At 37.7% G+C, this 13,034-nt stretch overlaps 1 protein-coding gene across 1 annotated transcript in view; it reads left to right on the forward strand.

Moving 5' to 3' along the window:
- Positions 1–13,034, forward strand: part of LOC135084616 (ryanodine receptor) — a 205,479-nt gene that overhangs the window by 176,557 nt on the left and 15,888 nt on the right. Inside the window, exons 98-106 of the mRNA XM_063979388.1 lie at positions 431–634; positions 3,244–3,359; positions 4,876–4,975; positions 6,484–6,615; positions 7,859–7,952; positions 9,177–9,332; positions 10,261–10,354; positions 11,481–11,632; positions 12,735–12,865. Coding sequence (XP_063835458.1) covers positions 431–634; positions 3,244–3,359; positions 4,876–4,975; positions 6,484–6,615; positions 7,859–7,952; positions 9,177–9,332; positions 10,261–10,354; positions 11,481–11,632; positions 12,735–12,865 — 1,179 coding nt within the window. The remainder of the gene's footprint in view (positions 1–430; positions 635–3,243; positions 3,360–4,875; positions 4,976–6,483; positions 6,616–7,858; positions 7,953–9,176; positions 9,333–10,260; positions 10,355–11,480; positions 11,633–12,734; positions 12,866–13,034) is intronic.

Raw genomic sequence — 13,034 nt, forward strand, 5'->3', positions numbered from 1 at the left:
CTGCTTGAGTAGGGCTGATCCCTGGAGGGGTAAAAAAAATCGATAATTTCAATCCGTCAGATTATCAAAAAATACCGGATCATGAATTTTTGGCTCATGAAGTCACTACGTGTCAAAATGTGTAGCACATTGTGACGTCACGTGAACCTTCAATTTCGTATATTTTTGTTTCAGTTGTTTGTTAAAATAATTGACTGTATAAAAAAAATCCCGCATTTGAAAATTTTGCGTTTTCGTTTCTATCGAACTGAAGTTTATGATAGATGGAATTAAAGTTTATAATGGTTCGGAACCATTCGCGTACTAGTTCAACTCGGACTTGACAAGTTTTTAAAGTCATTTGTGATCTAATTCCTGTATTAAACTGTACTAATTTAGAATTTCTTCACTTTTCAAGATTGTATTTATAAAAACATATTTTTGTCCACAGAGCCGGCAAAGACCCATTCCGTCGCGGTCTTCAATCCGTCAAAGACGGCATCTCCACTGCATTCTCGTCCTTATCGCCATCGAACATAAAGCAGAAAATCGCAGATCTACAGCAGATGCCTCCAGCGGAATTGGCCGTGGGATTCTTTAAAATGTTCTTCTATCTGTTCTATTACTTAGGCTATGGTGGATTGGTTGTTGTCAGGTGAGTTTAAACCTTATGTTTTTAAAAATAAAGTACTAATTTCACATAACAAAATAACTGGCCAGGATAAAAAAAACGAAAATTAATTTTAAGGCGCAGGTGCACTATGCGAAATTGATCGAGACAGATTGTGTAAACATTGTTTCGCCGTGCGTCGCCCATACTTCGGTGTGCCTCTTCGCGCTTCTGTTCAATCAATTTCCCGCGTAGTGTACCTGCGCCGTTATATTACGTGATATTTTGCAACACAATTCGGTCGTTCCATTGTACAGATGACGGCACATCAACCTAAACTGTAGCATCTTATGTACGTGCAATAAGTGTGATTTTGCTACAAAACAATTTAGCCTGATGTGCTGACTACTGTACTAACAAAAATCATAATTGTAAATTCAGTAGAAACGCCAATTTCAATCCTATTCATATTGTATTAGGAAACTTAAACGAATGGAAAAGATTTTCTTATGGTTATATTTTTATGCATTTCACGCGATACATTGGTGCACAGCCATTGGTAAATGCTTTATATAATAATGTCTGTCTGTACATAGATAGTAAATGTGTCGTTTTTTATTTTAGACGTGTTTTTGAGTTCAAGCAGATAAAAAACTACTTCCAATAGAGTTTCTTACCCTCCTTCTTACTTAAATACTGTCCCAATAGATCTTATATTAGTCCTTTCTAGCTCCTCCTTAGTTTAGTTCAAAAAGTAGATACCTACCTAACTGTATTAATCTCTGACTTTTAAATAGTGTCCTTTCAGCACCGGTTTTTGTTTTTATTTAAGCTTAAAACACCCTCTCTGTCTGTCTTTCTCTCTCATAGTCTTAATATCGATAGATTTAGCGTCTATTTGTATTTGATAGTATGATATAGGTAGTTAACCCTTTCGATCCCATATTAAGAATATTGTTAGGTCTGCGTTTCGCTACTGTGTCGCTTTTATTGTGAACGTTATGCCGCCAGCTAAAATACCTTCCAAGTAGACAGTTAAATTATTTAAAAAAAAGTATTATAGTAGACCCAATTTCTCTTAAAAACACTGTTTTTGGTTTAAAATCCAATTCGTTTTTATTTAAAGGCGGAATTAAATCTAGTATCTTTACTTTGTAATGAATAAAAGTCAATTTCCTTAGTTAACTAACTTGTTCTCAGTGCTATAGATAGGTATTTACAAAATAGGGGTTTGACTCATAAAAAGTAAATCAACATCTTTGTTTTTTTATGTATTATTCCACAAAACAGGTCTTTTCTCACATAAAATCTTGTTTCTTTTTATATAATTTTGCACCAATGCACATTTGTTTAAATATTTTCACATTATTTTTGATCACTGCTCATTTTTCAATCGATATTCGTTTATTTATTTCCTTTAGGGCATGTCCAGTTGATGCGTTTTTATTCGCGAATCCTACGATTGTGTGGTAAAGTCAGCGTCAAATAGTTCGTGACACGGAAAGTAGCCAAAAAGATCGCAACACGTCTTTGTTACAATTGAAATAAGGTTGTGTTGTCAACTAAGGCTGGATTGCACCATCTTACTTTAACTTTGACAAACGTCCAAAATCTGTCAAACTCCATACAAAATACACCGGATATCATTATAGTTATGGTCAAAGTTAGATGGTACAACCAGGCCTGTTCATCTCCGCGAGTTTACATTGAAAACAAAACACGCACGATGACCCACCTATAGGATACTATTCGACAAGGCCTCACATACGAGCGAACATTGACTCACGCACGCGTATTCTTGTGTATGATGGAAGAAAATAAAGAAAATGGTGTACGAAATACTGTGCAGTATTTAACTGCGTAAATAATAATAAAAACACAGAATGTACTTTTTTAAGTTGCCTTAAGACACTGAGAGGTAAATAAGTAGTTAATATTATTCATGATAATTCATGCTAAATCATGCATTTCCTCCGCCATTTTCCGCAGTTTGGCACCTCACGTCACATCATTTTACCGAAGTCAGCCCTATAGCTTCGGCGCAGTGCCGATCGCTGACGTTTGTCAACAAAATGGTGCTTGACTCTTGAGACAGGCTAAATTACACCATATTGTTAATGACATAGAGCATACATTTTTTTAAATACCCTTGCGAAGTAAAACTTCTGTACGTAGTACTTATTATTATTCTGTGGTACAACTCAGCCTTAGGGTGTCACGAACTATTTGACGCTGACTACTAGAGGTTCATACATACTGTCCACATGAAGTCGCACATTTTGCGTGTGCGGACGGAATTTATGAACTTCTAAAGCCCTTTCTGTGAGCACGTAGAATTTTGTCCATTGACCCCAAGCTACTCATCCTTATCGCTCGCGCGTAATTATATTGCTGTCGCGACTGTGCGACGGGCGCCCGCAGTGAGTGTGCGAGCGCGACAGCAACATAATTACGCGCGAGCGATAAGGATGGGTAGCTTGGGGTCATTGGACAAAATTCTACGTGCTCCGCGACCAAACTTTATCCATGTCGCACATTTGGCGTGTGCGGACGGAATTTATGAACTTTTAGTATCTCAATGATCACGAATTTCAAAACGCGAGTAAAAACGCGTCACCTGGACAAGTTCTTAGCTTACGTTCTATAACTTCCAGGTACATATTCGGCGTTCTTCTGGGTCTGATGCGAGGTCCTCAAATGGAGGAGCCGCCTCCGGAACCGACTGAGGAGGAGAAAATCGGTCAGTTGAGGCACAGATTGCTCGCACAAAGTAAGACACAAACACAGGTACTCGTGTGATGCTTCGGGCAATACTTCGGGCTATTCGGGCTTTGCGTTCGATCACTTGGAGCGGGGAGTAAAGGGTTAACACTGTAAATAAAAATAATTTTGAAGTTAAAATTAAAGCTGGTCACTTTGAAAAATACGGGCTCAAACTCAAAAGTCAATTTTTTTTTAACAGTTTTTGAAACTATATTCGAAATCCCATTGATTTGAATGAAGATATTCGATTTTACGTTTGCCTACAGCAAGGCAATCAATCTCTCTTATATCGTCCCTTCTCTCGTATGAGCGTATTTAATTTCAACACTCGAGTGAATAAGTATTTACAAAGCAATTTTTTTAAATCCCATCGTTACCTTCAGATGGGATTAAGTCTACTAGTACTCAAGCCCATATTTTTTGTAGTACACTATAGTCTCTCATAAGTGCCAAATATTGGTCTAAAAAAACATTTTCATTTCATAAAGATTGACTGTCTTTCATGATAGTTTTAAAAACAATTATAAAACTGTATATATAAAATAAATTTTAAATAAAAAAGTGATCGAACGCAATCTACAAGGAACACTAAACCGCCAAACGCAGGTTGAATAACAAAATAACACATTTTTCCAAATTTTTTACAACTGATTGGACTCAAACAAGGTTCACAAAGTAACACATGACATGATGTCACGTCATAACAAACAATTTGTAACAACTTCTGTAACAAAAATCTGCTTTTGGATGATAACACGCAGGTAACACACATTTATAGATCGTTTCATCCACGAAGACGCGCCCCACCAATTTTTGGTCGAGGGAAGCGCGGGGTGCGGGGAGTTTGATCTGAGCAATCCGAGCGTCATTATTGTAGTGTGCGTGTGAACTCATTGATAATTTAGCGTGGTGGGGCGCGTCTTTGTGGATGAAACGATCTATATTTATCTTTATACATCTTTGCAATGTGTAATTTATGTGTTTCGATGTTTTCTCGCAATATTATAATGTGATATTTTTATGTTAACGCTTACTACAAAAATAACCTTATTTGAATGTTCAATAACTTATCTAGCAAGACATAAAAATGGGCATAAAGGAGTCACTAATAAGGACATACTTAATCGGTCAAACAACATAAATTCGAGTCAAAATTAAGGTTTTTTGTCTGATTCCTTAAACCTGCAACCTTAGAACATCCTGTGATCACTTAATTCACTTTTGATTACTACTTAGCCCTTAAATTTTTGATTAGCGACTTTTCATATTCCCTCTTTTATTCGAAAAGGAAAATAGAATATATCCTATCAAACATTAAGAATATACCTAAAGCTTCGATCACGGTTTCTCCAGTTTTTAGCTTTTAATAAGTCATGTGAACACATTATTGAACATACATCTACACCTATGTTGACGACAAGATTATTGTAAAAAAAAAATGATCAAGAAAGAACAGCGGTGGTCTCAACTAAAATCCAAAAGAATTTGGTGGGATATTAATTTAAATTTTGTGAATAATCCAGGTCCGTCGCGGCATCTACCAGCGTTGCCGCCGGCCGATGACACTGGACAGATGCAAGTGCAGGCCTTCGGTTTGGATATCACTAAAGAGGACAATGGCCAGTGAGTATTTGGTACCCTAAATAAGTTTTTAAAAGTAGAAAAATGCGATGGATAGACCTGCAGAGCTACTCCGAAACGCAGTTTACGTAGTTTCGAGTCTATCTGTCCCCGTCACTCATGCTGGCATGTCGCTTTGCGTGAGAGGGATGGCATCATTCGAAACTTCAGATAACATTTTTCGGATTAACCCCCTGATCGAGACTGGGCGGTCTCCTGTGAGTGCATCAAGTTGACTACTAACAGGCAAAGATTGCGAGACATCTTAACCTTTAAACAGACTCTGGTAGCCATAGAGCCCATATCAATTTGAACTTTATGCTGTGAAGATACGGTTGAAAACCAATGACTCTTTTTAACCTGGTTAAAAAAGATCCGCCCACAAAAATTAAGACTCCTGACGATCTATGTATTTACAAAAAAAAGTACCACAGAGTATCTAAAGACTCTTTACTGCGTTTTTCTTGTTTGAGATGCTTGAATTTAATAAAAGGCAACTAAGAAATTGAGACCTCCCCAACCCTTCTGGCCAGCGTAGGGAGTGTATACCAAATCTCTCATTTGCCTTTGGTAGAAACAATTGTGCTTCTGCAGTGGAGACTAAGGCTGCGTTTCCACCAGAGATGTGCGAAGATGCGTTTGTAAAGAACCAATAGAATTGCTTCATTTACTGTGATAAATAATAATAATAAATCTTTGGACAATTCACACAGTGCCAGCTAGCCCCAAAGTAAGCAACTTAATGCTTGTGTTATGGGTGCTAGCTTAACGGATACACTACTTATATAATTTTTTTTAATACATACATATTATATATAGTAACACCCAGACCCCTTCTATTGGTTCTTTACAAACACATCCCTCGCTACGCATCCTCGCACATATCCGGTAGGGCTTCCAATCCCGCACCCCATACTCGATGCCGGTATTGGCGGGAGTTGGAATTCAAATCCCGCGGGATCCCGGTATTGGCGGGATCCCGCATATAATTATGAAAAATATTATGTGAGGCAAATAAAATAAACGTAATTTCACTTTAATTAACGTTAAATGAGATCAATCAAATTACACTTCAATTACTGAGATCAAATATATAAATACAATCAAGTACAACAGAAAAAACAGCTGAATGATAAAGAATTATTTAGTTTCTTTCATATTTTTTTTATCTTTTAAAGAATTATATGTAAATGTAAGATATTTCCCCATTGACCCTCCGGACTCATAACTCAGCGCGGTCGCGAATGGTCGTGCGCATGTTTCTTTACAGTCCCGCAAATCCCGCGGGATCCCGCACCCGTAATCCCGCAGCACGCGGGACTAAAAATGATGCGGGATCCCGGAATACTGAGATCTCGGTATTGCGGGATTGGAAGCCCTAATATCCGGTGGAAACGCAGCCTAAATGCCCTAATGTTGATGATAATAATGCTTGAATTTTAATTAAAGAGCGTCAAAATACCAGCTAACCTAATCGTTTTACCAAAAAACTAATCTACCCACGTTTGCAGAATACAAGTGAAACCGCATGAGTCTCCAAGCACATCGTCACCATCATCTGGTGAAGAAGCCGACGCGTCTTTGGACGAAGGAGCCGAGCATACGGAAGAGCAGAGACCACCGTCACTGATCGATCTGTTGGGGTGAGATACTTATTATCTTTCCGTCTTTTGTCACCTTTTTTATACCTGCCTCATATCTTCTTACCTCCTTACTGATAAAAAGTTTAGGTGCAAGTTCATAACCAACTGCACACAGTAGCAGCAGGCGACATATCGTCACGACACTATACTGGCTTCTATATACGTATTTCTATAAAATAACATCCATTTAATAGAATTTTATAGAATTACGAATAGAAAATAATGTGTCGCGGCGACGTCGTCTGCTATTGCTGTGTGGAGTCAGCTACGAACTTGCACCTTTACACGCATGTTGAACACTATTTTAAGATAACATTTCCGTACTAAACGTCACTTTAAAACACTATTCAGTGCGAATTTATTTTTTATTTGTAAGGGGGTAAGTTGGTAAAAAAAGTATAAAGACTGTCATATACAACCCGGTTGAGTTAACTGCGCACCTGGCGGCCGTGACGTCACATCGACGCTCTGGTACGGACGCGGGGGATTGCGAGGGAGTGTCGCATTTCAGCGAGATACGCAGTTAGCTCGATCGGGTAGTGCTTAAAAATCGTCTTTAATAATGTTGTCTTTTCTCGTTCATTGAAGTTTCGCATGGAGTAAAATATTTGGGAAATGCTGAGAAGAACCGCCACAACTAACACACCTTAAAACATACTTATTCTTCTTCTGCCTCGAATCATCCCAAACCCAAAATGTGACGTACCTATTAACAGAGGGGTGGAGTACGTTACTGGCAGAATGTCTGGGTTACTGTGAAAATAATCGCATCTGATTTATGTAGTTTTCCTAAGTTAAATTGTTTATAAGTACTTAAATGTTATTCTGAAGTTTGTTACGTCTTGTTTGAATAGTGTAATTGGTACTAGCGTTCTATTCTTCTTTTCATGAATAAAAAAAATCAATCCCGTCACTGAGCTGGTTTTGCCAATCATGCGCCGCCATTTATTTCTATCTCATCTTGTTCGTGGAGTTCCAATACTTTCATGTCCTTTTAGGGCTATATTTCACCGGGACACCATGGCGGCGCAACCAGTCGCCGGCTACCAACAAAATGTACAGCTCCAATAAGAGTTACTCACCTGGTGTCCGTTTGGTTGCGCAAAGCTGCATACATTTTGTTGGTAGCGGCGACTGGTGGCGCCGCCATGGTGTCCCGGTGAAATATAGCCCTTAGACATTCGTCAGGTGTCTCTCTTTTTTTAAAACATACTGAGAATGTTAATTTTAATGTGTTAAACAGAGGCGAGCAAGCGAAGAAGCAAGCACAAGAAAGGATGGAAGCGCAAGCAGTTCAACAGGCCGCTATGTCCGCCATAGAAGCGGAAAGCAAGAAGGTAACTAATTACATATTAATTTGGATTACAACACGTTGAACTTTAATATCAAAATCGCCGCTGTTACAACTGCATAAAGTGCTACAATGTTCGTTGATGTGCCGTAGGCCGGAATTAAAAAAAAAATAGATAGATGACATTTTGGAAGCAATAAAGCTAGATAGTATTATTGATATTAGTTCCAATTATTATTATTAGGTGGACCGACGATCTGGTAAAGGTCGCGGGAAGAGCCTGGATGCGGGCAGCGCAGGACCGTTCATTGTGGAAAACCTTGGGGGAGGCCTTTGTCCAGCAGTGGACGTCATTCGGCTGAAGCGATAGTTCCAATTATGTTTTGCAAAGTGCATAATAATAATAATAAAATGTTGTAAAGAAAAACTAAAGAAACTAAACTAAGTAACGAACGGTTAAGTAAAGAAAAATATCTTCTGTAATAATATCGTAAGACGACATAATATCCCACATCACACGCAGGTGTAGTTATGGTTATACAGCGCCATCTATTATGTATAAATACATGACAATAGTTTTAGCCATATGCTTTTAAGCTTAACGTTATCATTTTCACAATGCCCATATATTTATAGAGATTAGAAATATCTATAGATTCATTGCTAATATAGCTTTAGTCATTTGGTATTTTATCATATTTTCATGCAGCGGTCATTTACAAGGAAAAAGGTAAATTTTCATGCCAATCAGTACTTACGAGTAATTTCTCATTTATTTTGCACATTCTTTAGAAACTCAAGCTACAAATGTTCTTTAGATGTTATATCGTTTTAAAACTATGCAAAATAAAACACCACTATCCACAAAAATACTATCCACGCACATTTATATCTCATCTGAAAATGGAAATATAAATTGTTCAAATGTAAACATGTATTATTACTATTTTTTCTTCCATTTTTCAATTATGGTTTAGTGCGATTTGCAAGTGATATGACTAGAGAAGAGATGATATTGATGACTATAATCATGATCATGATTGTGATCATGATTATGATTGTACGCTTTGGAGCTCACGGGTCAAAAGTGGCCCGGTCCTTTATTAAGGCTTGCGTGGGGATACAGATCCAACACGTAGAGGCCGTTTTAAGCGCAAAATAATCGACAAAAGTGATTATGATTATGATCATGATTATGATTGTGATCATGATCGTGATTATGATTACGATCATGACTATGATTGTGATTGTGATTATGATTATGTTTCAGGCAGTGCAAGTGCCCGCGCCGTCTGCTCTCGCGCAAGTGGATTTGTCCCAGTACACGCGGCGCGCGGTGTCTTTCCTAGCCCGAAACTTCTACAACCTGAAGTATGTGGCGCTGGTGTTGGCTTTCTGCATCAACTTCGTACTGCTGTTCTATAAGGTGAGCTGGTAGCTAAGTAAAGGATTAATAAAAATAAATAGAAACTCACATTGAAGATTAAAACCATTACTTGAAAGTTTAGGTTAGTAGGTCATTGTTAAAATGCAAACCGAAGGCAATTGGTCCGAAGGTTTCGTTGTCAATTACCGATTCTAGGGTTATCGCTATCCATTTCGAAAAAGCTCCTTAAGAAAAAAATTCATAAATAGAAAAAGCAATATTTTGCTACTGTAACTGTAAAAAAAAAACAAGCCGTGTTGTAAAATGGGTTGAACCGGGGTTTAGAGGAATGATATTTACTTAGCGACATCATAAAGGTAGCAGGGAAGCGCTGGACGCAAGCCGCTACCAATCGATCAACATGGAAAATTTATTCTTTCCTTTTCTCCCTTATTCTCTCCTATCCTCCCTTACCTCTCGTCATCCATTTTATATAAATTATATGTATGTATTTATGTATATATATTATAATATTTTATGTATTATATTGTGTACATTTTTGTAGCTTTTTAGCACCGCCTACTCAATATCTCTGTTTTGCTCAAGGTCAGCTGGTAGAGAATGACTTATGGCATTAAGCTCGCCTTTTTGTACTGAACATTGTTGTGTGTGCAATAAAGTCTTTTAATAAAAAAATAAAAAATAAATAAATAAAATTGGAAAACATTGGGGGAGGCCTATGTTCAGCAGTGGACGTCCTTTGGCTGAAATGATGATGATGATATTTAGCTAGCGGGAATATTCCTCATTTGTATTAAAATTTGTAGCCTTGAAAAAAGGCTTAATCTTTTTTTAAATTATGTCCTATTAATGATCATTTTGATAAAGAAAACTGTAAATTCCAGAGATTTTAACTTTAAAATGGCAAGTTTGATGGCCATTGTCAGGCTTAAGTAAAGTTTGAATTTAATACTTAATATAATTTCAGGTGTCAGCTTTGGACTCTGAGGAAGGCGAGGGCTCTGGACTTGGCGACATCATCGGAGGTTCTGGCTCTGGGCAGGGCTCGGGCAGTGGAGATGGTAAGTACATCAGAATACAGATTGTTACGTACTTATAACAGTATTTTATATTATTTTAGGGCAATTATGAAACAATATTGTCAAACTCGCTTGCGTCCATTGACTGATAATATTAAATTTGATATGAAGTTTATATAATTCATAATTTTGGCAAAATACATCAAAAATCTCACTTCCCTGTGTATCATTTCCCTGGGTTTACGAAGAAAATGGAAAAGTTAATATCGACTAACCAGCAAAACTTACTGCCATATAAAGGCATTTTACAAATACACTAAGTGCAGGCAAATGCATACACTCCATTGAAACTGGATACTCCATTTTGACTTGCTTGACTCTATACAAACTTTTAGCTGTTTTTGCAGTAACGTGTGCGAGCACTTCCAAATAGGCATCGTAAAATATTCTTCCATGAAAGCAAATGTTAAACTGAATCTGAAACTGAGACCAGTAATGCCTGCAACACCAGTATTTTGATTCATCAGACTTGGTTGACCTTACGAGTGTACTGGGACTGAATGAAAATTGATGATCCTGATGGATTGCTGGAGATGCCGAAAATAGATACTAACAAATTGTTTCCAGTCGAAGAAAAGCGTCGAGGAAAGAAGAGGAAGATAATAGAAGGAGATACGAATAGTAGGGAAAAGTCAAAGAGATCAGGTGACGGAAAAAAAAGCAACCTAAATGAGTTCCATGTTCAATTGATAGTGGACATTTATGATGCACATAAAAGTATTTTTTTTTATTTTTAGAATAAAGACTATAAACTCAAATGCATCTTTCAGTTAAATTTTCACTATCCTGTATATTATCCTGTATTCTCACTTCCCTGTCCATCGAAAATAGAAAAACCGCTATAAAATCAATATTTATCATAATTTTGTCTGGCCCGTTAAAAATTGGATATGTTGTAGTATATTCTCGGTCTTTAGTCACTGTTTATACTGATTACTAACAAAAACTGGAGATTCATTTTATGGTCCTAAATAATTCCACCGTGAGTAGAACTACCCCTTTTATTAATAGCCTGACCCAACTATCGGCCGACAAAAAGTCTCTAATATTCGGGGTAGCTAAACCTTAACCATGTGTAAATAATCTATACCTACCCTCATTCCCACAGGAGGCAGCGGCGAATCGGGCGAGGACGAAGATGCATTGGAAGTGGTGCACATAGACGAGGACTTCTTCTACATGGTGCACGTCATCAATATGGCCGCCGTGCTGCACTCTATCGTGTCTCTGGCCATACTTATCGGGTACTACCATCTTAAGGTGAGATCACATTCTTAGAAGAGTAAACCCTTCATTTCTTTAAATTTTTATCTGTATTCCACAGCGCAACGGAAGTCGAAATCATTTTCAAACTTCTATCAGGCCTGTTCATCTCCGCGAGTTTACATCGAAAACAAAACACGCACGATGGCCCACCTACAGGATACTATTCGACAAGGCCTCATATATGAGCGAACATTGACTCACGCACGCGTATTCTTGTGTATGATGGAAGAAAATAAAGAAAATGGTGTACTAAATAGTGTGCAGTATTTAACTGCCTAAATAATAATAAAAACACAAAATGTACTTTTTTAAGTTGCCTTAAGACACTGAGAGGTAAATAACTAGTTAATATTATTCATGATAATTCATGCTAAATCATGTATTTCCTCCGCCATTTTCCGCAGTTTGGCACCTCACGTCACATCATTTTACCGAAGTCAGCCCTATAGCTTCGGCGCAGTGCCGATCACTGACGTTTGTCAACAAAATGGTGCTTGACTCTTGAGACAGGCTAAATTACACCATATTGTTAATGAAATTGAGCATACATTTTTTTAAATACCTTCGCGAAGTAAAACTTCTGTACGTAGTACTTATTATTATTCTGTGCTTCTATATTCTTCTGATTCAATTCGTTGCGGATTAATCTTGTGCCAACTTTAATGCGATATTAGTGAGAAAATACCTACCCATACGAATTTTATGATTTCTGAACTGATATTTTTAGCTTGAGCAAGTTTCCAATGTTCATACTCAAGTAGAAGATGAGCACGCTCAAACTTAAGATCTCAAGTCAGAAACCGGACCCCATAGTCACCCATTAAAGATTTGTAATTATAAAATACCGTTGTATATCTATTTATCTATATCTATCTATTAATATTATAAATGCGAAAGTCTGGATGTCTGGATGTTTGTTACTCTTTCACGCAAAAACTACTGAACGAATTTTGATGAAACTTTACAGTATTATTGTTTATAACCCAGAGTAACATATAGGCTATAATTTATGAAGATCTGTGACAAACTAAATTTCACGCGGGTGAAGCCGCGGGCAAAAGCTAGTTTATTTATAAATCAACATGTCGTCTTCTAGGTGCCTCTAGCCATCTTCAAACGTGAAAAAGAGATCGCTCGTAAACTAGAGTTCGACGGTCTCTACATCGCGGAACAACCGGAAGACGATGACCTGAAAAGCCACTGGGACAGGCTCGTCATATCTGCCAAGTAAGTGCCTGATACAGTCCCGTCTCCGAGCACTTAAAATTTTGTCCAATGACCCCAAGCTACCTATCCTTATCGCTCGCGTGTAATTATATTGCTGTCGCGAGCGCGACTGTGCGACGGGCGCCCGCAGTGAGTGTGCGAGCGCGACAGCAATATAATTACGCGCGAG

Source organism: Ostrinia nubilalis, chromosome 26 (genome assembly GCF_963855985.1).
Source record: "Ostrinia nubilalis chromosome 26, ilOstNubi1.1, whole genome shotgun sequence".
In the NCBI taxonomy this organism is placed as follows: Eukaryota; Metazoa; Arthropoda; class Insecta; order Lepidoptera; family Crambidae; genus Ostrinia; species Ostrinia nubilalis.